General features: G+C 37.9%; 1 protein-coding gene across 1 annotated transcript; it reads left to right on the forward strand.

Moving 5' to 3' along the window:
* Positions 1 to 3: 3 nt before the first annotated feature.
* On the forward strand, positions 4 to 23,029 carry ST13 (ST13 Hsp70 interacting protein). Its single transcript, XM_085323609.1, has 12 exons — positions 4 to 113; positions 5,201 to 5,258; positions 6,515 to 6,584; positions 6,693 to 6,763; positions 7,262 to 7,328; positions 8,043 to 8,127; positions 10,987 to 11,097; positions 12,599 to 12,701; positions 14,875 to 14,991; positions 15,704 to 15,767; positions 16,930 to 17,030; positions 21,231 to 23,029. The coding sequence occupies exons 1-12, from the start codon at positions 4 to 6 to the stop codon at positions 21,357 to 21,359; spliced, it is 1,086 nt and encodes a 361-aa protein (XP_085179735.1). The 3' UTR covers positions 21,360 to 23,029.
* Positions 23,030 to 27,148: the final 4,119 nt, after the last annotated feature.

Below are 27,148 nucleotides of genomic sequence, written 5' to 3' on the forward strand. Positions count from 1 at the left end.
GCCATGGACTCGCGCAAGCTGAGCGAGCTGCGGGCCTTCGTCAGGYTGTGCAAGCAGAACCCGGGCCTGCTGCACACCGAGGAGCTGGCTTTCCTGCGCGAGTGGGTGGAGAGGTCGGTCACGGGCCGCGGGGGCGGCCGTTGGGGTGGTCTCGCGCGGGGCGGTGCGTGGGGAGAGGGCGGCGCGTGCCGGCGGGCGGCCCCGCCGCGTGGCCGGGAGGCGGTGGCGGGGGGGAAGGGAGGGAGGCTCCGTCCCCCGCTGTTGGGGGGCGGCGGGCTCCCCCGGGGAGCGGCCGCGGCGTACTGCCGCCCTCCCGCCCCGCAGGTCGGGCGCGCAGTCGTTGCGACTCGTGCGTTAGAAAGGGCATTTATTTATTTATCCATCTACTTATTTATTTATTTATCTGTCTGAAGCCCACTCGCACTTCTCGTTGCAAATCTTCCCCCCCCCCCCCGGCCATTTCAGTGGTTTAGCTTTCCGGGCGGGAAGGCTCCAGAGCTGTACTTAGCGAGCTAATTCTCGCATTATTCAGCAGAGCTGGCTAGCCACGCTGTAACGGATCTGAGTTTGTGGGGAGGTGGGCGGCGCTGACTTACATGCTGGTAGCCCAAAGCGTTAAATATCTCGCGGCTTAAAGCGCGAAATGGTTCGTGTCCAAAATTTGCTTATTCGCTGGAAGTCTCGCTTATCGTGTGGTTCAAATCTTGCTCCCTTGTGAGGCATTTTATATGTGTGTTGTTCAAGGCTGTAGATACTTTTTTTGTGTGCATTTGAAGCCTGTCATGGCAGATGCTTCTCAATATGAAAACATCCCTTTACCTGCCCCCTAAGTTCCCCCCAAACGCCAAGTTAGAAGAGTTAAAGTCTACTGCTTGTAAAGACCCCACAGAACCTGTGTGTTCAGCTAGGGAACCATAGCCACGTCCCTCCTGCTCTGAAGAACTCRAAATCCTTGCAGATACTCTTCTTAAGAGAAAAGTTTTTATTTAGTATCAAATTTGAATTTACTCTAAAAATTTTGCTTTAAAACTCCTCTGAAAGTATTCTAGTGGTATTTTGTGTCCTGTTGTAATTATTATAATTAATTGGAAAACTAATGCGGATACTCTTTTATTAAGTACTAGCACTTAACAGTATCCTGTGTAATGAAAATTGCTTTAAACTGTTTATTGGATCTGTTTATTAAATTGATGCTTAAACTTTTAAAACAGCTGAATGCTCTCATGTGACTGTGAAAACGCTCCTATTTAACTTTGTTTGGTTCTACAGTAATGATTGTAGTCGCGCGTGTGCCTAGGAAGGAGATGCACTTGTGTTTTATCCTACTGCAGGTCCTCAGCCCCTTTCCTCATGTATAAAAGACTTCAGCCACTCACCCAAACTTGCTTCCGTTGTTCTGTTGTGTAATTCTGAAGGTATGAACAGACTACTGGGGAGAGGGGGAGACACTAACTTCTTTTGACCAAAAAATGTGTTAGGGAAGTAAAAAGGTGAGCCTCTGATTTCTGGCTTTCTCCATGTTAATGTGGAAGGCTTTAACCTGGAGGTTTGGTTTTAGTATTTATGTTTGCTTAATGCTTGGGATGTGTATTTTCTTATGTGTGTTGTAAGTATAAAATTCAGGTTTTTGAAGTGTGTTTTTTTTTCTGTGGAAAAGCTTTGTTGGATATCTTTGTTTCAGAAGTTAAAAACCTAACTCAAAATAGAATCTCACATAACTCTCTTAGTGTTTCTTGTTTCCTTCACGTGTTTGAGCTAAGTATTTGCATAAATTATACACTTGAACATTCAATGTAGTAGCCAGACTACTTACTTTTCATATCAAACTGTCTGGAAGTTTGGTGGGTTCTCCTGCTCCTTTCCGTAATAATAGCGCTGTTTGCAGGAGGACACTGACATACATGCCTTTTTTTTTTTTTGGGGGGGGGGGGTGTCTCCTTGCTGAGAAACTACTTGAAACTTATAATGGCCCAGGTTCAGTGGAAATATAGTTGATTGGTTTTTATCATATCTTTGTCAGGTTCACCTGTATTAATTCAAAAGATGTAGGTTTGGTCGTRAGGATGATGTTGCAAGTGATTACACAGTAATGACTAAATGATAGCTGAAAAATCTTATGATGGATTTCAGTAAAATTCTAATAACTGATCTGACCTTTTTTAAAGCTGAGAATAATGCTAATGGCTTGGGATGCCTGAGTGTGTGRTGCCTGATTTCTGACTCAGTGTTAATGTTGCATCAGAAATCTTAAGTCTTCTTTCATGTTTTCACATACTTGTTATCTATCTGTATAGATAGATATGCATTTCATTTCTCTGTAGATACTTGTAAAGRATATACTAGTTTATGATTATGTTTGGAAAGGGTCTTGATATCCCACTTGTTGAAGCTTATTTCTTTCATAACTGCATAAATATATAAATATTTTAACGGGAATCGTTGTAAAAGGAGTCATTATAAGAGTTGTTTCAAAAGCCTGTAGCTGAGCAAAGAAAACAAGAAYAGTCCTTAAAAGGAAGGCACAAAACTCAATTAATGAACAGGATTTTTTGCCTTTTTTGTTACTGTTCAGTAAGATTTTGACCTTTTAGATTTTCTGTAATCTGGTTCATCTGTAAAGATAATGTCACTGTAAGTAAGGAAAATGGATGCAGAAATGACAGTTGCAATTCTAAAAAGTCAAAAAAGCAGCACTTCACATTACTGTGGAAGCATGGAGCTGTTATTACAATGGAGTCCGGACAAATTCTCAAGCATAGTTACCTGAACTGCACAACTCTCACAAGGTCTCAGCACAAAGGCTTATTTTAGAATGTTTGTGTGTGTGTGTGTGTTATTCTTGTATGACAACTCAATTATTGTGCAATATGAATAACTGATATGCTGTATGTGTAGCTACTGAGTTTAAATACATTGCAAGTTTAAATTGAATTTAAATACACTGCATCGCTGCTGCATGTTTAATCACTGTAATCAAATACTACTTTAAGGATTGATTTTTGAGTAACTTGCGTAGGGATTGTTCTGGAATTGCAGATCTAGATTCAGTAAAAGATAACTGGATAGTGAATATTTTTAAGGACTGGGAATAAAGGTGTGTTTGTGAAAGCAGTTTGTGCAGTTTGACAGTTTTTGAAATACCATATTTGGAAGTGCATAAATGCTTGTTAAACACCTCAGACTGTTTTAACAATTCTTTAATAAAGCCCTAGATTGGGGCTTGGAGAGGTAAAGAAGGCAGAAGAAACTAATCGAGTTGTTTCAGCCTTGAGRTGTTTCAAGGTTTCAGACTTAAAAACAGCTGATATTGAGACTAGTAATTTGGAATTGCTCTGGAATTTTAATCCTGCATTTTTAGCTTGAGCTGTTCTTAAATGTATGTTTGGAAGATACGAATCAATTTTTGACCTTTTTTGGATTAGAGGGTTGTCAGTCTTTTTCACTAGACCTAGTAAGTGAACTAGGCTTTGAAAAAGTCTATTTAAAAAGAATGTTACAGTATTTTTCAGCAAGCGTTAGTTGGATAGATGTATCTTAATTTCTGAGCATTGTACTAACCTGAACAATAGCCATTAACACTTCCATAATTCTTGAATAATTACAGTTCTCATTGGATGTGCAGAAGAGCAAATGTTCTTAGGCTCCCCTACTCTTGTCCTTGTAATGCCATTCTTTCAGTTGTTATAGCTGACTTTTCTTGAACTACTTGCTGGGAGAGCTAGGATGAAACTCTTGAATTTTTAATATTGTATTATATGGCTATTGTCAACCTGCAAGGGTAAAAATTTAAGAGAAATAGTTACTACCTGTATTGTATTTTTTGCTTAGCTCTATAATGATCTAATCAAACTGCAGTTGTTCTATCCTTGAARTATAGCATAGATTAAGCAATGTCAATGTACCAGTGGTAGGTGTAGACTTTGTAGTAACTTCTGAAGATGCCTTTTTTTTGTAACTTCCGGTGCATTTTCCTGACAGTTTATCGTGATGTAAACTAGAGGTAATGCAGTGCTGCTCTCCTGCCTTTGGTTGCATCTTTTTCCCCCTCTTTGTGGTRCCAGATCCTGTCAATCCGGCCACCTCTTCTTCCTCCTCCCCCCTCCAGGTTTTCAGCCAGTTTGGAGCTTGGCTGTGAGGTGGCTTGTAACAGTAGAGAGAAGAGAGGGGAGAGTGGGACTGCAGCAGCCTGGCTTAAGTTGCTGTGTGATTTCATCTTTAGGGTTTAGTTTTGTGTTGCACAGGTGCTAGCTTTGCTGGAAGACGGTAGTCTTGCTGCCTTCCAGGTCCTCCTGTCTGTTTACCCACTTCTTTCTCCTCCCCCTTGCATCATGTCTAACAGATTGTGTGGGCCCCAAATAAGTTAGTTCAGCCTGAGCTGATCAAAGCAAACATATATATTTGTTTTCGTGTGGCATTTACATGGCCAAAACAATTGAAAATTATCAGTAGATGGGAGTGCAGGGCATAGGATGAATGGGGATGGTCATCTTTGTGGCAGCCTGCCATTAGATATGATTAGATGTTAAATGAAGCAGAGCTAGAGAGTTTAGCCTGTGCTTATTTCTGGCTGCTGACCGAAGTCCATATAATACAAAGTTTATCCTGTATTGAAGGAATACTCTGTGCAAAGAATGCTTCTTGACTTAGCTGAGTAAAGGCATAAATATTGCAGYACACAAAAAGAATGAAATTGTTTTCATAGGCAGCAATTATTTTTAAGTGTGTAACTGTTCTATACAAGAAAAATACCAGGATAATTGGCTGGTTTTAGGCTTCTCCTAATTTCTTGGGCACATGTTGCAAACTAATGAGAAATAATTGCTTTTTCTCGTATTGAAATAATAGAATGACATACAGTTTTGATTTGAAACAGAAGTTCTGTTTTAAGGGGAAAACCAATTTCAGCCAAGGAGGCAGCCTTTATTTGGAGAAAGGATGGGTGAGAGAGGTGTAATGAGCATAARTTATGGTTGAGTTCTGGGTAAAAGAGCCAACAGAGCCAGTGTGTATTATATCACATTGAGACAAGCACAGTGAATGTGTGATTCTGTTACTGCTTTTACAATGAGTAGGATCATTATGTTTTCTGCCATGATAGAAACCTGAGATTGTCAGCAGGATCTAAATTTCTAAAGGACACGACTGTATTTTGGTAATTTTTTTTTTCTCTTTCTATTTTTTCCTTTGTTTTGCTGAACAGCATGGGAGGTACAATACCACCTGCTCCAGCCAATGCCCCTGCAGAAGAGACAAGTAAGGTGAGACATGGAAAATTTATCATTGAAAACTAATGTTTGGACTTTATGCAAAAATGTTGGGGAGGAAGGGGAGAAACAAAAATTACTGTCAATTTTCCTCCAAATAGGGTGGGTGAGTATGCTAGGGTGAGTGAGTACTAGATTGTGACAGTTGGAAGACCTAAGTCTGCCCATTGTATCTTACAGATGGGGACTTGTTACAGATTGCTTTCTAGTGTGTTTCAAGTGTTAGCATGCTCTATTTCCCTAATCCTGAATGTCTGATGCGCTGTTCAGTGCAAGTGCCGAAGAAAAAAAGTTGCGATTTTTATGTACTTGCTGCCTGTATGTACACCTTTTCTGTAGTCATTAGTAGGTCAAATTATAATCTGTGCATGTCAAGAAATAGTAGCCATCATGATAGGTAATGAAGTGAACAGATAACTGCTAGCTTTTAAAACCAATGTTGTGGAGAACATAGATTTTGAAATGTGAATTGGATGTCTTTTGTTTTTAAAGAAGGATTATTAAAATGGTCTTGTAAAATTTTTTGTTTTGGGTTTAAGAAGACAATGGATGCTGGAATTACTGGTTAGAACTGTTTAATGAATTGTATGTAGAGGGGATATGAATTTTGACACTGACTATAAAGACAAACAGTTTGTCTGTAATAAAGGAGGCTGTGTTAAGTGAAGGGATTCAGAGGAGAGTAGTAACATGGTTATACATTGGTAGGAAAACATTTGAAGAAGCATTGTAAGCAAGTGGCACAAGATAGCTGGCCTTGACAAATGTAGAAAATACTGTAATCATTGAGACCTGCTCATTGCTCACTGCTAAAGGACCCTAGCTTAATAGTGTTAGATTGAGAGAATATTTGATGCAGAGAATGTGTCAGGGAGGGCAGGAAGATAGGAAGGGGTAGTTAGCACTCATTGCAAGACTGGTTCTGAATTGGATATTATCTGAATTGTTTCATTTTAGTCATTAAATTATACAGTTTGAAGGACAGACTTTACTAACAGTTGAAGTTCACCTGTCAAGATTTAGGCTGCAAATCATTTGCATGGTTGACAGACTTAAGTTCAGAAGAGGGAAAAGGAGATTTGTGTCTTACATAAAACTGTTTAGAGCAATAAAATGCATAGAGCAATTGTCCACTTGGAAGATTTATGTTGAATTTTCACATGCCTTATTACTTAATAAGGTGGGAATAGAGTATCAGTCAGAAATAATGTATGCTTACAAATACATTTCTTTCTTTTTTGCTCTTTTAGGGCAAAGCAGAGGAACAGCCAGAGGAACCAGTTAAATCACCTGAGCCAGAAAGTGAAGAGAGTGACTTAGGTGTGGAAGATAAATGCTATTACTGCAGTACACCAATTTGAATGTGATTCTGAAAGTCCTCTCTCTGTTTGCAGGTGGAGCTTAATTTTGCTTTTCGTTTTTCCGCAGAAATTGACAATGAGGGTGTGATTGAACCAGACAACGATGACCCTCAAGAAATGGGAGATGAAAATGTGGAAGTAAGCACAGTATTTTCAGTGGCTCTGACAGAAGAGAAGAGGGAGGGGGGTTTTGAATACAGTCAAGAATAGGTATTAGGCCTGGGAGGAGGAGGGAGGGAATAAGATTGCATGATCTAGGTAGCCATTCATTGCTTTGCTTCTTTTTCTGCTGAAAACTACTAGCCTAAAACTGAAAATTTTCCTTATTCAGTGTTGAGCCCATCAGAATAGGGGAAAATCAGGTCAGAAAAAGCCACAAAAAATTGTCAGTACATCTGAGAGAACTAGAYGTATAGAAATCTGTCATTATTCAACTTTTGAATTTTTTCTATCTCAGAATAATGATGTCTTCAAGGTGAAAGCAGAAAATCACATTTTTCTAAACTAATTTCAATACAAATTAAAAATCTAGAGTCAGAAGTCTGGAGCTCTTTTCTTTGGCATTGTCTCAGCTTGGTACTTCTGGCCTGGACTCRATAGCTTTGGAGTTGATTGGTTGATTGGTTTGTTTTTTAGGTAACTGAAGAGATGATGGATCAAGCTAACGAGAAGAAGATGGAGGCTATAAATGCTCTGAGTGAAGGTGATAAATTGTTTTCTAGTAAATACTAAGGAACATAACATTGTTTCGTGCTCCTTTTAAAAAAAAAAAAAAGGAACTTGGACCTTTCTGAATGCTTTCGAGTAGGAGAAAAGCCCTCTTCCTAAGTACTCAGTTAAGAAAAAACTTTTGTTACCAGAATGTGATGTTTCTGTTGTATTTCAGAGAAAAGTTTGTTGTTTACCAAGCACTTCTTGTTAATGTTGTGTTGGATAGCAAAAGCTAGCTAGGACATGAAAGCTTTTTTTAAGTGCTATCTTCCTGATGTGGCTGTAGTTGAAGACAGGGGGAAATTGTAGCAGCATCTTAATTATAAACTGACCAGCTTTTCTTTGAATTTGAATGATGTGTTTGTTATGGGACTTCTGTGCATATTATGATCAATGTTTTTATTGGTTTATTTTAACTCAGTAAAAAGCTGTGTAAAGAGGTAGCTTCCTGCTTGACTGGGTGCGAAGTCAAATGCTCAGATTTAACTAGAAGAAAGTTGTTTACTTGTTTACTTCCAGGCAGTAGTTTTGGAATTCGTGTTTGCATTTAGTAATAGATAATTTAAAATACAAAAGTTGAATTTGCTGATGTTGATAATGTTCCGTTTAAGAATTGTCTAAGGGCATAACAGCCTGTAAGGTTGGTTTGGCAATATGGTTTAAATCTCACTGTGTAATGACTCAAACTACTGATATTCAYGTTCAGGTGAACTTCAGAGGGCTATCGACTTGTTCACTGAAGCCATCAAGTTGAATCCTTGTTTGGCCATCCTGTACGCCAAGAGGGCAAGGTGAGTCATTATGAACTAGTTATTTATATTTCTGCCCGCTCTGTTATTGCACTTAAAGAGCCAAAACATACTGGAAAATTGAGGATGTATGTACATTTAAATTAGATTAGGGAGAGAGGGAAGTACACTTAATTACATATAGGAGGAATTGTATGAACTAGATTTGCTGAAGCAGCCATCTAAGAATCTTAGTTGTTGAGGTACAGAATGATGTTCTAAAATACATTGTAGCAAATAATGCCTTTTGATATGTTGAATTAGAAAGATGCTGAATAACAAATGTTTGAAACAGCTAAAGATCCTTCTGGAATTAAGATAATGATTGAAATCATGTACAGTCTAGATAAGAAGTTAATTGTGGATCATGTGAATTCTCTCCCTGTTGAACATGTTAAGTAAATTCTTTCATTGTGAAACAGACTTATTTCTGTTCAGCAGCCTTGCATAGGAACAGGATATACCTATTCTCAACCCATTAAACACTTACCTTACTGCTGATTAAAGCAACCAGACTGCAGATAATGCATTAGGAACATACTGTCTGATTTGATATATGGTGGCCCTAGCTGCATAATACACAAACGTTTATCTTCCTGATTCTTGAAGAAGGCAGGGAAGTGGTAGACAAATCAGTGGGCTCTCAAAGCCCACAATCCTACAGATTTTTTTTCTTCAAACACAGAACAAGCCTGCTGATCATGCATGTTTGATAGTTATGTGGATTTTCTCTACAGTAAGATAAAATCCAAAGAAATGTTTAGCTTTTGAGTTTCATGTGTACTCAATCATACTAGATTAGTTAGTGTCTGTTAACCGGTTCTACTGCATCTTACTGGTACAGGCCTGGCTCTTCTTTCTTTTTCGTATCAAAGTTTTTGGATATAACAGCATTTGTGTACTTTATAACAACTTTCTTCTGGGCCATCATAGGTGGGGTTTTTTTGTTGGTGGTGGTGGTAGTAGCTTTTTAAAAACCCCTTTGTAGTGCCATACAACCGGATGTTTTCGCAAATAGAAGAGCTTCGGGAGAAGTTGATACATTTTTTCAATTTTGTCTATTGTGGAAATGAACAAAATGCATAGTACAAGTTGTAAAACCTACAATGTAACAGCAGTACTGATCAAGTGCTGTGAGTAATCCTCCTCTCCCTGGTAGACTTCATTTAAAAATCTTTTAATGTCCTGAGCAGCATGCAGCATTGGAACATCTGTCATTGGTGAGGTATAGCTTTGGGACAGCTTCCTGACATACTGTTCACCTATTTATTTCTAGAAGAAAAGATGTGAATTTATGCTTGCCTAAGTAGCCTTAATGATGAAATAACTGGAAGGTAGTATAATTGCTGATACATTTCTTTCAAGTAGATGTTGAAGGACAAAAGTTCTAACTTGGAGTATCTTGGATATTGTGGATTTTGAAATCTGAGTACTTTGTCAATTCAGGAATGTTTTTTAKTGTTTCCTGCAGAGGTTTTTGTGCAGCATGAGATAATTGTGCCAAGTATCTGAACATCTTTAGCGTTTTTTTCTGTAATAGTTGGTTGCATTTGCTGGAATATTGTAAAGCTTCCAATTACTTGCCTTAACTGAGAAGGGAACAGGGCTACCTTCTGTAAACCTTTAYGACACATCTGCTATCAAGGTATTTGCTTTTGAAAACAGCAATTAAGAACACAAATAGTGCTTTACATAGAATATGAAGATTGCAACTAATCCTTAATTTATAGACAGCCCCTTAAAATTTTAATAGACTATGGCTTCTCTTCCTAACAATGTGATAGTAAAGCTAATTTGACTACTCATAGTCTCAAACCTGGATTAAGGCTTTGTTTGCTTAATACCTCTTTTTTGTTCTTTAAAGATTCATTGTCAAACAACACAAAGGTTCTTTATAGTCTCTAGTTGTATCTTTTTTCTCATGCACTGTCTGTTCCAGACTATAGAGTCCTAACTGATTTCTCTGTATGGGCAGCTTCTGTGCTGTAGTTGAAGTTTTGTTGCTTTTCTTGGGACACTTCTCAGTTCCACTATCCGCTGCTTTGAGATGAAGGGATGGGACCAAAATTTCACGCGGTATTCAAACTGAGGCCCATTGTGGATTTATACAGTGACATGATAGTGTTCTATTTTAGTTTCTTTCTTGATTGYTAATCTTTGATTTATGCACATTGACTTCTGTGTATTGAGCTTAAGATGCAGGTTGCAAGATCGGGAGAAAAAGARTATCGTGTAAGTTCAAGGAATGGTGGGGTGACTTGGGGAGAGGCAGTGGAAGGAAGATGCTAAATAGGCCATGAGAGACTTCAGAGTGAGCAGCTTAAAGAGACGAACTCTGTTTTGTGGCTTATCAGACTAGGTGATCAAGCAGTTGCTCTTGTTCTGTACAGACAACTTCAAACCAATGTGCTCGTGTAGTTCCTGATGGTTCTAACCATTGATCCTTGTAGTGCGTATGAAAACTCATGCTTAATTTCTTCTTTTAGTTCTTTTAAAGACTTTGTAATGTGGAGTGTATAATATTACCTRTATTTTGTTCAACTGGTTCTTTGCCATTTGTTAGAGACGCATAGACCATGAAATTCAACTCTCCTTTGCATTTATTGATCCTCTCTTAATGCACCAAAGTTCTTGCTGGTGAGGCTTGACTTCTAACAGCGAACACATGGACTTTCAGCTAATGATTCACCTAAAAAACTGTAAATGTCAGTAACACATTGTGTATCTCAAAAAMCATCTTTAATTCAACTCTTCAAATGCGTCTTTGTAGTTCACTTGTTTGTTAGTAATCTAAAATTATTTCCCACTTAGGTTAGTAACTTGGTATTTGAATATTTACAATAAATGTTCTCATTCCCACAGTGTTTTTGTGAAACTACAGAAGCCAAATGCTGCCATTAGAGACTGTGACAGAGCCATCAAGATTAATCCTGACTCAGCACAGACCTACAAATGGAGGGGAAAAGCACATAGGTGATGAACTGCAGCTATACTTCATATCCTCTTCACTTAATTATGGAGAACAATTTTATTTATGCCTTCTGTCCTTCTGTATTTTTCTGTGATATGTGACTTGTCTATCTTGTACCTAAGAGCCATAGTCATGAGCCAAGAAAAGATTWTGTTGAATGTATATTGATGGATTACAAGAAAGAAAGGATGATGATTTGTGAATAATTCTTCTGGCACTGCCTTTTTTTTTTTTGTAAATCATCTTCTCAAGGCTTATTGCCATCCTGTATAGCATCTTGTAACTGCTAAAGACTATGAAATCTAGGACTGTGGGGTTTATTTGCTTGGACATCTTTTGTTTTTTAGTGTAGTTTTTATTTACTAATCTATAATTCTAAACATAGCTTGGCTGCCCTTACTCCGTAGAGTCCTAGAGCACTTAAGTAGTAAATTTAACTGCCTGCTGACTTAGGGAACCATGTGTTTCAATTGGAGATAAGTAGTAAGCAAACAGGGTAATTGTCTAAAATAGCATCAGGCCAGTGTCCCCCCTCCTAATTGTCTAAAATAGCATCAGGCCAGTGTCCCCCCTCCAACTGTACTTAGCGTAAAGTTTTTTCTAAAATGACAATAGATCAGCCAAAAATAATATGATGATGTTTTTTTTCCAGACTCTAAAAGTGGAAGGAATGAGCATTAATAGAACTTAAAACAAAAAAAAAATCCACCCCCCACTATTTCAAGCAGTGTTCAGAGAGTAGTTTATTAATGTCTACAATTTTAATAWATGGGATGGAGCCTAAGAGTGAGACTAGAGCATAGTTTGGTTTAACAGCTTTTTCTGTAAGCAAAAGTGCTTTGACACATTGAAAGTACCTAATTTTTAATTTTTAAATATCACAACTTTGTCTAAATGAACATTTAAATAGTGCTGTACAGTAGCTTTTGTGACCCCTTTAACTAAGACATGATGCATTCCTACAGTTTCCTACAGTGTAGGAAATATCCTACAGCTAGGATATTTCAGTGCTGAATAAAGAAGATCCACTTAAGCTTGTTTTAGTAGTGGTTTAGACTTGTGCAGAACACTCAATGTACAGGGAGTGTTCATGTAACAGGATTCAGCAGAGGAATATCAATATTTTTAAAATAAAGTTTTAAGTGGTTCAGAGAGTATTTATCAGTTTACTTCATGTGTTTAAGGTAGGGTACCTTCTCTTTAACAGCTTCTTTATAACAAAGAATGGCATTAGTTGTTTTTTTTTCCCCTCATTTTTTGCTTCAGGCAAAGGTTATTGTAAGGATATGAAGCAAGCAAGTATCCTCTAATGGCTTCATAGTCTGTAAGTTACAGAAAATCCCATAATTGTTAGCAAGATTTGAATTTGAGTAAGTCTRTATAGCTGCAGGTAAAAATACTGTATGCTGCATGGTTGTAAATACCTTGAAGATCAGCAAGAATTGTGTTGTGTATTTTTTTTTCTTTGTCTCCTCCTGAATGTTGGTGTCTTCTCTATTCCAGACTTCTGGGTCACTGGGAGGAGGCTGCACATGATCTTGCATTGGCTTGTAAATTGGATTATGATGAAGATGCTAGTGCGATGCTGAAGGAGGTGCAACCAAGAGTAAGTAGGGATGGATAAAGTAGGTCCCTTGTTCGTCTGTGTTTGAAAGGCATTGCTGCCTTCAGTTCTTTCAGTATACGTTGTTTTGTGGGAATRTGGGATTGTTCGTATGTCATCTGACACTTCAGACTAAGTTTATAAATACTTTGCGTCTTAAATCACAGTTCTTTGTGGCTGTGTGTAGAGAAATTGAGTCTCTAGAGCTACATGTGTAACTAAATAGGTAATAATTAGTCTTCTTAAATCTTAATAGAAAAATCCCAAGTGATTGAAGTTAGACTGGCATTTTATAACTTTGGCTGAAAACATGAAGAACGGGAAGAGAGCCCTCAGATAATGGACTACCAAAAAGAAAAAAAAAATCTGAACTTTGTATCAAAGCTTCATCCTAAACACTATGTACAAAGGAAGCATTCTTTACTTTGATACTTTTAGTAATCCACCACATGAGGGCAGCATAATCTATGTGAAACTGGTTTTCAGTTCAAGGGTTTGGCCCCAGCATTGTTCAAAGGAAGAACTGTGTAACAAATGTCAAGACTGTTGATAGTAGACTTTTTCTTTTTCCCCGCTTTTACATATTCTAATGAAGCAGTTCACTGACCACTTTCCAGCTATTGCATAATCATTCCTGTATCTAATAGCTTTAGCTTGTATTTTTCCTGCTATGGCTTTGTAGAAGATACTCTCTCTAAAACAATAATTAAGCCCGTCTTAAAAAATAAGTCTTCTGTATTGGAGACTGTTTGTCTGTGATAAATCCAAATAGGTCGTAGACCGCAGACTTTTTTTACAAGAGGTTTACTTGATTCTTGGCTGAAGTAGAACTTCTTACTTCTCAGCTGATCTGCCTGTGCACAGAAGGAGCAGAGTATGGCTATTTTACGTTGATATGTACTTGCCAACTGTGTGGAAATATGAGTGTGCAATTTGGGGGGGGGAGGTTTCATGAGTGATCTTTAATACAAGTGAGAATAATATGTTCACTTAATCTGTTTACTTTCAGCTTTTGCAGCACTCCCTAATCTGTAGCACTTCCAGCTGAAAGTCTAAAGTTAAAAATTCTAGAAACGTTTAGTTCATTTTGAGAAATACTTAGATACTATGAAAGTTAAAACTTTGAAGATTCTTAAGTCCCATTCATAAAAATGTTTGTTTATCTCTATTGAGCCTTTACATGGCCAGAACTTTTTTTGAACATCAGGTTCCAAGAACATGTACTGCTTTTGGTATCAGTCCGTTCTACTGTTTGCAACTTGCTTTCTCTGGGAAAAGTTCTAGAATCACATGGTATGGAATGAATATCTGCTAGCTAAAATAAGTTGTATCAAAACTCTACTCCTTAGAAAAGTTATTTCTTTTTTTAAAGGGTATTCTGAAAGGATAGAACAGTAGCCATATGTAAGAGAGGTATCTATCCATGATTTGTACTAACAGAGTAGCCATTATCTGCAATGTTGTCCATCAGAGCTCAGCAATTTGTGAAATCATGAGCTGTTTCTTGCAGTACTATACAAGAGTACATTCTAGTTTCAGGAGAGCAGTGCTGCAGTTAATATCCTGCTAAGGATATCAGCTGAGTGAGGAGCCTTAGGGAAATGACTGTTAACTAGCCACCTCCACTGGGGCTGTCTTGCAAACTCTCTCCCCACCTACCCTGTCTTACTTTGGTTCAGGAATTCTTCCTAGGTCTTGAGCCTAGCTGTATGTGCTACAGCACATTTGGAGCAACACTAACTCTATCAAAAAGAGGAGAGGAAAAATTATTTTTCATATTATTGTGCCAGTGGAAAAATGCCCTGTTTCAGAGCAGTTGCTATTATTAGCCCTGGAGGAATTAGTATCTCGATGTATAAACAGGAAGGTATGTGGAAGTTTAACATGCTTAAGTTCTCACTATGGTGTAAGTGTTGTATAGGTGAAAAAAAAGCATGCTAGAGTGCATGTTCTAAAGAACTCAAGTAGGGCCTGGTAGACGTAAATGACTGATTGGATTTGAGAGTAAATTGCAAATGGTTCCTAAAAGAAATARATTCTAAAGATGTGAAATCATAAACCTGTATTTTAAGAATTGATAAAAACAGATTGTTAAGCTTGGTTGTATTTAGTATTGAAGTATGTTATGTGTGGTATGCTAGAAATGGACATGAAATCTGATATTGTATTGTAACAGGCTCAGAAAATTGCGGAACATCGCCGAAAATATGAGCGGAAACGTGAAGAAAAGGAAATCAAGGAAAGAATGGAGAGAGTGAAGAAGGCACGAGAAGAGCATGAGAGAGCACAAAGGGTGAATACTTAAACTTTWGTATTTCTTAATCAGTTGGAGAGTGGCACAGTTACTTTGATTAAAATGAATTGCACATATGAAAATCAATTTAATTTTACATCTTTAAATTTTGCAGAATTGATTTCTGTCTGGGTTGCTTTACCAATAACGAAATCTGAAGAAGAGGATCTTATACTGCTTCTGCTTCTTATGACAAAAATAGACTCTGGGTCTCTACTAATTTTGTACTTTAAGAATTCAATTATTGTATATCAGAAAAGTTTTCACTTAAAGTGCTTGTTTTCCTCAAAGTGTGTAGGGGGTTGTTAAACTCAGGATAGTCCTTTGTTTTTCTTCCTCACATCCAGACACACTGTTTGCAAGCTTTTTTTCATGCTTTACTGATACATTTTTTACAAGTTGACTTAATTTTTTTTTAGAGCTAACAGGCTAGAACAAGTTGTATAGTTCATATTCAGTAAAAACACACTCAACTTGCCTACTGTTATTTGGTAATTTTTTTCCAGGTATCACTATCTGTTTGTCTGTAGTTTCATATATAGTCAAGTGCTTCTTGTTTATTGCTATAGCTTATATGCCTGAAACAGTCTCAGYTATCTTTTCCTCCTCAAATCTACAGAGCAGTAGAAAACAGGCTGCAGTTCTATTACTTGCTATGGAAAAGRGCTGCAATTCTCGAATTTTCCCTGGAATTATGTGCTTTTGTCTGCAGGAGGAAGAAGCAAGGCGACAGGCAGGAGGAGCTCAGTTTGGTGGCTTCCCAGGTGGCTTCCCAGGTATTTCATTTTTAAGCACTGATAGCTGAGGTGGAGGTGACTGGTCTTTCCATAGGGAGCTGGCCTCTTTTATTATCATGGCAATCTATACATCCTTTCTTCTCAAGGCTGAGAGAAAAATGTGTGAAGTTTAGAGCTTGTCTACCGATGACTCTTTCTATGCAGTAGCGAGAAGTGGGATGGGATTTTTTTTTTCTCTTAAATGTTATTCATGCTGAATTCAATGATAATTAATGGAATGAAAGGACTCAAGTCTGAGAAGGCAAGGATGCAGTGWTTGCTTAATAATGTATGATGAAAAACTTGTATAAAAATAATTTTTAAATTATCCAGGATGGCTTGAACCATTTCTGCTTAAGAACAGTAGGATTGAAATAGAAAATTTGGGTTGAATATTAAGGAAATCTGTGCTGTTTTGCAAGCTGTGTTGAACAGAACAGTCTCTTAAAGGAGGTGGTACAGTCCACCCTGTAGAAAAGCTATAACTTCAGTATTCTTCAGAGAACTGTTGTTGAATAGTTTCATGGAAAGCAGGCCTTCCATCATGTTCTTGGTTCTCTCTAATTTACTGTACCTAAAAATAAATCTAGTGCTCTTAAAGACTGAGACATAGGTGGAGTAGGCCAGGTGCATGCTCCAACAAAATCAGTTTGTCAGGGGAAGCAAATGGAGAGGAACTATATTCGCCCTGCTCAGCACAACCTGATTATATGCTGATTAAATATTCAAAACTGGAACCTCAAGCATTTTGCTTTAGGGTTGTTTTGGTTTCCTCCTTTGGTACCATTTTTTCAAATCTAGGATTCCTGCCAGTGTGGAATGTACCTGAGACATCCTGATCAGCATTTGCCTCAAGTTGTTCACCTCATGCAGCTGGTTTGTTAAGTTAAGCAGAAAATAGCTATATCTCTATGCAAGGTGCTAGAATCTGCCACTTGTTACAAGCTTTTCCTTGGATTAAAAATACACGTTAAATGAGATGCAGACCTTCACAGAAAGAGCAGGTGAAACCCGTACTTTCCATTTAGCGGAGCAGCTGTAGCGTCATGTAAGATACGGCTTTGGAGGTGTGATAAAGGAATATTTCTTGCTCTCTCTGCATGAGCGCATGGCTAGATGAATTAAACCTTTTCCATTGTATATTCTTGTTTTGGATTTGCAGGTGGATTTCCTGGAGCTATGCCTGGAGGTATGCCAGGAATGGCAGGTATGCCAGGTCTCAATGAAATTCTCAGTGATCCAGAAGTCCTGGCGGCCATGCAGGTGAGGATTTGATAAAACCGAAGCTAAGTGTTGAGAATGAGGGAGAGACTGTGCTCGTGAGCTGAGGGAAGGAAGGAAGATGTGACCTCTTTGATAGCAATAGAGTACTTTATTTTTGTTGTGAAATTCTCTCCTTGTATGTGGCACCGGATTGTCTGGAATCAATGCTGTTTTTCAAATTGACAAGGACCGTAATTAAGCTCCTCCTCCTCCCCCTCCCCCCAGCCCTATATTTGCATACARTAGAGTTTTTGAGCTTTTTGGCATGTTGAGTCTGTTGGATAGTTGTYTTCTATGGAGTATTAGTGGATTTCTTTTTGAATGCACAGAAATTGCAGTGAGATGATTATGCACAAATGAATAATTGTTAATATTATTGCAGTACAGTATAATACAATTGTGTTGACAGGAGAATTGCCTTTCTCTTTAGAGAATCGAGTATTTGTTTTTTGTCAAAGGCAAACTTGTGATGGATTACTTCCACATTTAGTATTTTCAAAATTCATGTTCAGAAAGCTCACTCTCCTAATGGGCTTGATTTAATTGTTGATTTAGTTGCTCAGTGTCATAACTGATTTTATTTAAGAACAGTATTTCAGCAGTTTACAGTGGAGCATATTCGACAACATCAGTTTTATAGGCAGGCGAGCTAGACAAAATGTGATTTGCATACTAATATGGTCAAGTATAAAAATGTCCTGTCACTTTTTTCTGGATTCCTCTGGTTAAACTAGAGTTTCATAATGTTCCATGGTCATCGAATAGATGTGTTGCATATACAGTTACAGTCCCCTTCGAAATAAAAGTATAGCAAGGGACAATTACTTGAAAGGACCTCGAACTGTGAAAAATGCAACGTTTTCCATATAGAAGTACATGACTTTTTTTAATGTTTGCTGGTATTTGGAAATACACCTTTACTTAGGCTYTTACATTCTTTAATGGTGACTTGCATCCAACCCATCTGAAAAAAAAAAGTGCATATATTATTAACTCCTACTTACAGTAGGAGTTTGAAATAACAATTGCTGAAAACAGGGCTTTGAAGTGCAGTTGCATATTAAGTGCTTGCAAAATGCCTTTGAGCTGCATTGCATACTGATGATATGTTCCCCAAAATACTGTAGTACTCTGTTGCAAGCTCATATGGTGTCAKTATTTTTCTTAACCTTTCAGTGAAGTCTCAGGTCTCGTTGACCYCTTTTTGTGCCAACTTTAAACCTAGCCGTATCTATTTGGCATGGTACCTATTTTTGTACTACCTTCTTTTCTTAAAATGTCCAGCTGACTATAAGCTGATGCTCTTTGTCAGAATGTAATCTCTATCCTTAAAAGCCATTAGTAGTTGTTACTTCTTGGCTTGCCTCTGCTCAGTGCAACTACAGAATATGTTAATGGAAAGTGGTAGCTGGCAGCTGTTAGCACTGCGGTTAACCATGAGCTATTAGAGCAAAGTCAGACACCAACTTACACGAGTCTCTTTCAAATAGTTAAGGTGTTATTTTAGCTGACACTTGCGGAGTCTCTTCACTGTGAGGGATTACTATTAAAAGTTACATTGAGAGTAAAGGCTTTCTTCCTAGTCTCTAGGTAGCCAGTAGACTATCGTCTGCTCAGCTTTGAGACTTCTCCATGAGCTAACATTGAAATGTGCCAGAGTTTGTTCCATCCTGGTAAACCTTAAAACTCTGCATGCGTGAACATCATCAAAATTAAACTGATTTCACTGTCACCCTTAGCTTGTCCTGCAGAAGMAGGCTACCTATGGATAAATTGATAAAAGTTACTGCTTATCATTGGCATATAGATAAGAACCTCTGCAAAATGGTATAAAAGCTTTCTTCTTGACATATTCTTTGGTTCCATTATCTGAAGACTTTTTTTTTTTTTAATCTTCAGAGTACGTATTTTTTTCTTTCTCAAATTGTGGCTGGTGCTAGTCTTCTATGTGCAAAAGTGGTAACCATTTGGCATATTCCTTTTCAGGGCTTCTTAGCAATAGTAGTTGTGATCTTTTGTGATAATTTCTAATGCATCTTATTTTAGCCAGCTTCTCTRTGAGCATTTTAGTCTCAGAAGAATTTGCTGAGATGGGTATCYTTGGGGTAGAGGGTAATGTTTCTCTTACTTCACTATTCTGGCTATCTGGAGAGTTCTGTAATACTTCATCTTGCATGTGCAGCTGCGTTCTGTGGATATGATACGACATTTCTGTTTCGGAGAGCACTCATGGGTTAAATATAAATCCTTTTCAACAGGAGTGATGTGTAAGATGACCTTGTGAATTACTTACTTGCCATGTAGTCACTTGCTGGATGCAGGCTTCCACAGAAATGCATACATTAGAAAAAAGAGTAGTGGTAACTGTTTTCCCTTAAAAGTATCTTTCATCCTTTTGCAACTAAAGACCAGAGCATTGAAGAACTGAATATTTTGACTGTTAATAGAATAGTCACATTTCCCTGTTAAATGTTGACATTTGGGTAGATTAACTGTTGCTGCAGCGTTACTCTCARATTTTTTTCTGAAAGTATTGTTCTYGAGTCTGAAACCTTGATTATGTATGTATGAAGAGCTACATGAGTGCAGAATAACTTACTTGCAGTCCATTCATAAGATGATAAAACATCTAGAATGGAATTGGAGATTTAACATTCAATTTAGATGTACTTTTACACTTACGATCCAGTGACTGAGCTTATTCTGCTTTGTATTCTGAATTGATGTATAGGAAGAAACACAGATAYAGCAACATGACTGTTTTTTATAGTTGTATGCGCAGTTTTGAAATTAGAAATTTGAGAGGTTTGGATTTGTGGAAGTTTTTATTTGGACAGGAATCCTGTAAAGTAGTAAAGATAAATCTAATGCCTGTTTTCTGAACTTCAGCATTCTAGTTTTCACAGACTTTGCAAATCCCTTTTGTGGGGGAGCCAAAAACACTTGTAAATGCCTTTAACAAAAGATAAGGCTTGACTCTTTCAGTTCCCAACTTGTATAAAACATGACTGAACCATATGGTTGATTTAAGTGGACTACACACCTACCAAACTCAGTCTTGGATCAGACTTGTTAAACAGCTTTTGTCTGCATCTGATGCTAGAATAGTTACAGGGTGCTGTCACTGTAGTGCAGACAGATCTGAGGGCACTGATTGGTTTTTGCTGTTTCCAAAGAATAGAGCTGTTGGAGTGATGGGATAGAAGTCTAGGGAAGATTGTACCTGTCACTGAAACTGTTTAAATGTGTTACAAGGAACAGCAAATGAAAACTACAGCTGATCTAGATGATTTGTACTGGAAATAATAAACTCCTTACATTTTAGCTGGGTTGAAACTCGAATCTTTTATGTGCAAGTTGCTTATAATGGAAACATTTTTAYAGGATGAGATGTACAACCAGTCAATATAGGTTATTTATTAAAAACACAATTAAAAACATTCATATGTAAAATGWTTTTTAAAAAACAATCTTGATTTAATGGAGGCCTAAGGCGTACTAGCAGTACAGAAAAAAAGTGTTAATATTTCTCACACTAAATAGGGAAGATAAAGGTGATATGCTTTTGACCAGTGTCTTTAATGTATATGTGAATGTATGTCAGCCATAACACAGTAGTGTAATGAGATGCAAGTTTCTGAGTTAGGATTTCCCAGAGGAGATAGGGAATGGTTGCCTGAGAATCAGACGCATTTTTAAAAAGCCAAATATTGCCACTTCATCTGCTCACAGCCCAGCACATTCAAGTTTTTGCTGCTGGAAGGAAAGGGGGTGAAAGGGATGATTAGCAGCCCTTGCTTGGTGGAACGCTGTCCTGTCCTGAATGCTGCAAACCGAGCTCCTGCCTCCTCCTCTAGAATGCATATGAAGATGCTTGAATAGAAGTAATCCAACAGGTGTGGACAAGAGTGGCTGCTGTTTTAGGGAAAAAGAATTGTCATCCTATCCTCCTCCTCYTCACACATGGCACTACTAGTACAGCAAAGTCAGTAATGACTGAGGTGTTTATTGGTGAAGTGTTAACTTCATGCACTAATATCACTGGATTTCTTTAGAGACCTCTTACCTAAAACTCTTATCTAGTCTTGACATGTTAACAACTGAGCAAGTATAGACTTGTGTTGGAACCACATGACCACTAACTTTTGTAAACTTGCTTTWTAAATGCACTAATTTGGGGTGGTTTTTTTTGTCCTGCAGGATCCGGAAGTTATGGTTGCATTCCAAGATGTTGCCCAGAACCCAGCAAATATGTCCAAGTACCAGAATAACCCCAAGGTCATGAATCTCATCAGTAAATTGTCTGCCAAATTTGGCAGTAAACCATAAAATCCTTGGTTCTTAAAAATCATATCTGAATGGGAAGGATTGATTTGGCTAACCAGTGTTGCAATAAAATGAACCATTTTACCTCTGATCTTCCTAAGAAGAGAAATGGGGTGTTTTAAAGAGAATTACTCTCTAGCCCCGTGTGTTGAACTTTCTAATGATTGGTTTATAGCACTCAAATTATACTGAAATAACATACATTTCCAACCATCCCTCCTTGCCTAAGAGTTTGCAAACTTTTATTAAGTATTAAAGACAGTTTCCTCTGAATGAAGACTCTTGYAAGAAATTGTAATATTCTTGGGGTGTAAGATACAACCTCTTACAGATTTTTTCTTTTTTATTATTATTCTCAGTGAGCAAAGAGGAAGGAACTTTAATAGATGAAGTCTGTCTTACCCACTTTGGATGGAATAGTTGATCTTGTTATAAATAGCAAAAGTGAGACAAGTGTGAAGAATTAACTGGATAAAGGAATTGTCTGCAAATACAAGTCCTTAYTTTTTTAAATGGGTGACTGACTTTATATAGCCATTAAAAATTATTGATATAACCATGCTAGCTAGTTATACACTGGAACTTCTGGCAGTACTGCAAATAATTCGTATTTTGATTACCACAACTGTGCAGCAAAGGTACAGTCCTATCCTTTGCACAGCCTRGCATGAAATACATATTGCAGATGCCACAGAGGTTTTGTTGCTTGCTCAATTCTTGTCCAGCACCTTTATGTAACGTTTTATTTATCAAGCTGGGTGTGGAAGAGCAGCTTACTGTCTGACTTGCGCTCTTACCCTTTCCCGGTTGGCAGGTCCTCAGCTGGTTGCACTTGCCTTTCTTYGGGGCTGTGCTTACCAGGTTTCATCTATTTGGAAATTTTAGGGGAGGGAATCTTGTTCCTATCACTACCTCTGTCCTGTTGAATGCAAGCCATCCAGAACATGTAAATGCAGAGTTCTAAATCAGTTAAGGGGAAGAGTGCCCAACAAAATTGCAGCTCTGGATTCTGAAAAGGTTTGAGCCCTTAATGTACTTAAAAACAAAATTCCTTGGCCAAAGTTGTCTTTTTTTTTTTTTTTTTAATAAATCCTGCTGCCTGTTTAGAGATGTCTCTACCACATACTGTAGTCTTCCATCTTTCTTGTATCCTTTTCTTTAAAAAAACAAAAACAAAAAAAAACCCAACTTTTGTCCTGGTTTCATACTTCAATTCATTGTGGTGCAGAGGAAAAGGTGAAGTAATTGGAGCAGATAAACATACTTCTAACATTTGTGAATTAACAGCATGGGTATCCTTGAAAACAGCRTGTCTGTGCTGGTTATGTTCAATGGATTTGTGACTACCAATAAAGACAATTGTTGCTTCTGTCTTTGTCTTAGCTGAAACATTACACTTCCATAGAGAAATTATAATTAGTTGTTCACCACTTAATTCTCAACATYTATGTGTATTCTTTTGTAATTCTGTATCTTAAGCCATAATTGATGTTACCGTTCCATCTGGATTGGTATAGGAACTCAAAAAGAAGTGCAAAAAATAAATCTCCAAATGCTTTTTTTGTCATACTGGTAACCCTGCAGAATGAAATGTGAATCTTTTTGCTTAAGAAATATAGTTCTGAATACTTCTAGGAGCCTTTAAAAATAAAGTATGGTTTTGAAAAATAAAACTTCTTGGGTTTGTGTAACTTTCTGGTAAAGCCTRTTCTGTTTAAGCTAAATCATTCATATGGGAGTACTTTAACTAAACTGTATATAAAACTTGGGATTTAAATACCAGATCTAAATGCTTGAGTTTGTTCTGTCATGAAGACAAGCCCTTAAGTTATGATGAAGTGTTGCTTTGTACCTGGTTTTTGGTCACACTTTGATATCCAGTTCCTGTAAGGAGATGCTTAAACTTGAAGTAGGTCACACTTCAGTATAGGTTGAAACACCACTTCTTCATTCAGGCTGGTCTGTATGTGCTGTGCGTAAGTTAGAGTGTTCTTAACACAGATTCACTCCCTACGCCTTCCTGTTGCTCCATCTTAGCTCTTAATGTCTGTCTATATGTAATTGGTCAAAAGTAGGAAACTACCTCCAGCTAGTATAAATGGTGTCATCTTTGTGTCCTGCCTGCTTGCTTACGTGTCAGTAACACTTGTATAGAGCCAACTGACTCAAGAAAAGTGTTCTCTCTTAATTTTGGTGTTCATTTTAGCCATCTAGGTGAATTCTTGTGACTCTGTGGGAATGCACATCCCATCCTGTGACTCCTTTGGTGTGTGAGGTTTTTTTGGGTGGGGGTGGGGGAGCAGACATGTTTTTAATTTTGTCCATTAAGTTAACTGAAGAGATCTGCAGACCTCCTGTCATTTCTCCAAGCTGCTGTGTGAACGTCTGAGCAGCTAAACTGGTTTGAAGAGAAGTGCAAGCGTGGAAAGTGTAATTGYACTGGAGACCAGCAAGGATGATAACAGTTCCTAACGCAGGCTGTAAGTAGCTGTATGAAAAAGTTACTGTTTCGTTCAGTGTTTGCTCCAAAATGCACTGACAGCTGTTTCACGTTATGTGCTTCCATTGCAGTACATAGTAGGGATTRTTTGTAAAAGTACAGTGGCAGTGATCAATTTAGCTGAAGATTTGACTCCAGAAGTACTTGAGCTGCCAGTGTGTATGAATGGCTCAGGTGACAGCRTGAGACCTGAGGGACTGTGTGGTGTTTAGATGTGCGTTTCTGCCATTTGAGGCAAATTATGCAGTGCACTGTTTGGCTTATCCTGTGCCTTGGATGAGGTGACCTGTTACACCAGAGGTTATGATAATATACCTGCAGTTTAAGTTTACTGGTAGTAAAAAGTAGTAGAGGTGGTAGCCCTGTTGCGTTGTATGAGTTTGAGTGAGCCATCTTACTGTCTGGTTCAACTGCTMCCCCAAGGGATTATAGGAAATGTCAGGTCAGATGTTGCTTCTCAGACTGACCTAATTCACAGTGAGCCTGACTGAGCTGCAGTATGGACCATTCAAGGCTTGGTGCCAGTGTCATAACTTAATGTGTCTTTTGAAACTTTAAATTTCTCTTAAATGCTAGGCTGCGAGTAAAAGACATTTATCAAAATGGGTTGATTTGTCTTCTTTTGGAATTCAACAAACAGATGGGCAGAGGCCAGACTCTATCAAAGTTAGATGGAGGCCAGTGGGACAAGACTAGACTAAGCAATGATGGATCAGAGGCAAAATGGGTCTATAAATRAGCGTTAGAAAGCCTGTAAAGATAAAACTATGTGGTAGAAACAGATGCTACTACTGGCCCTCTCCAACAAGCTGCAGTTTAAGACATGTATTTTCATTTTTCCTGTATGTTACCTTCAAGGCCTTTGCATAAAGCCTGTCYAAGCATAAGTCCTGTATGTGTCTGTATGTCTCTCTCTCTCCTGCGAGATGTAGAAGTAAACAGTACTATGGGAGCTTGTAGCCACTGCTGTCTGAACAGAATCCTTGACACAAGGGGCAGGTGGTTGCAGACCTAGCAGGGATGAGTTGGAGCCAGGTCAGCTTTGGCATGTATCTTCCTGTGCATCCTGACTGGAAGTGTTTAGAGCCTTGTCTGAAATCTCTAGGCTATCTAGGTATCCAGGCTGAGGGACGCTGGAGTGCTTTCAAGGTTGCATGGCAAGTTGGTTGCTGGTGTAGTGGCAGAGGCTATAGTGTCTCCTTTCACAGGCTGCGGGGCAGTCTGATGGTGGCTGGTGTCAATATAGAAGTGGACTGGGAATTCACTGGGAAAATGGTAGCAGTATTTTCTTCTGAAGACAAAAGAAAGGTATCTCTCAAAGTTCAAACAGCTTTGTGAAGGTGGGCCTTGACCTTACCTCATAAATGAGGGAGTGAGGGCAGCATCATAAAACCAAASAAAGATGATTCTGGGTTACCAAAGAGCTGAAATAAAATAAAAATGGCAACTTCCAACTGGATGCAGAAACTGGATGCATTGAGTATTACAGGACAAGTCGTAGGAGTTCAGGAGCATGATATAGGCAAGTGTAAATACAGAAGAAATAACAGTTTTGAGGCCATAAAGAAATGGAGCAGGTCAGATGGTGGCTCTTTGATCCGAGCTACTGAGCAATGAAAAATTTCAGAAGTCTTTGCTTGAGCTAAGGGTAGTTGAGTCAGGTCGAGAACCAGAGTTTAGGTTAAGTTACAGTCTCCTAGTATGGTTCTCCCAAACAGAAACCTTAGGTGAGATAAAGCTTCCTTCTCCCCTACTGACTGGAGGCCCTATTGAATGTAAATATATACCCAGGACTTTCCTATAAATCTGAATCTTGATGACTAATCAAATCAAGGTGTTAACTTATGATCTTGCTAATGTAATGTTATTACTTTACCTGTCTGTACAAATATGCTTTTGAAATGTATACTCTAAATAGATGATCTTAGATGAGCTTGAAATCTGCTTGTCAATAAATAAGCATATTTTGATAATGTGTTATGATTCTTTTTAAGTAAGTGGGCGACAGTTTCGGCAGCATTGCGGTTGCACATATTTAAGTACGTTACTTTACTAAATAAAACACTGGGTTCTTTTAATATACAAATATTTCAGCTGGTACAAGAACGTGAATTTCTTAATTTCTGTAAAGTGTGAAAGATCCTAAAACTGGGGATAGTAGTTTATCATAGAATTTCATCTGTAAATACAGTTGTGGAAGTAGTAAGTATAATTGTATATGAATATGCATTCAGAAAGAAAAGATACTGTATTTGTGAACTGTATAGTAAATAACAAGGAGGTGAGTTCTCCATCAGTTAATAGGAAAAGGCATGCCATTATTAAAACCTGTAGTTTCTGAACCRTAATGTTCTTTCTTGAGAGGGTAAGTTTCTACARATTAGTTGGTTCACATTTTGCACTCAGAAAAATACCATAGTAGAAAATCAGAGTAGTCAAGCTTATGTTTAGAGTAAAATACTTTTTACTCAAAAAAAAGTTTCTGAAAAATATAAAGGACAAACTCATGACAAAAATAAGTCTTAAGAAAGCGTTTTGAGAAACTTTCCCACAGGAGGCTATAAAGGAAAAATACAAACTAGAAGAAATCAAAATAGAGATTATTGGCCTTCTTCGGCGGGATGGGGAAGGTAGATACTAGAACACATGTTGAGCATTTTTCAAGCGTCTGGGAAAGAAAGACATCAAGGGAGCAAAATTTGTGTTTGACGGTTACCTAGTCTACATAAAACTAAAGGCTTAAGAGTTTTGGGGTTAAAGTAATAAGGCTATTGAACAAGCAGCCTGATAGGAAATGTAGCAATGACAAATGCAAGTAACTTGAGCTGAAAAAGGTGTTTCAATTTCTCTGATGTGGTACTGGGCCTAAATGAAGTGTGTAGGGAAAACTCAGCAGCATTCCAGAAGATCAGTCACAATCTGTACAGTTATGTAACAGGCAAAATACTTTAAAAATGTATAAATAATTTTTTTGAAAAATTAAATGTTTATTATTATAATGCTTTCTTCTGGATTAGGTTGGTCTTTTCATGGCCTTACAGTTAAGCTTGCCCTTGTATGATCATTTGTCTGCCATTTGTGTGATCAAAGTGCACAATTCAACGAACTCCATTTGTCAGCACTTGCAGTCTCACTTGCTCAGATGTAACAACTTTAATCCATGATGTGTTGCCAGCTTGATCCAGTTCATCAACCTTTTATGAAAGGTAAGTTTTGCAACAGATTCAAAAAGTCCTTTTGAAAGAAGTAATTARATCTGTCTTAACAGGTTTCTACTCTAGTGGATTGTCAG

Source organism: Rhea americana, unplaced genomic scaffold (assembly GCF_003343005.1).
Source record: "Rhea americana isolate MKP2758 unplaced genomic scaffold, rheAme1 scaffold_85, whole genome shotgun sequence".
NCBI lineage: Eukaryota > Metazoa > Chordata > Aves > Rheiformes > Rheidae > Rhea > Rhea americana.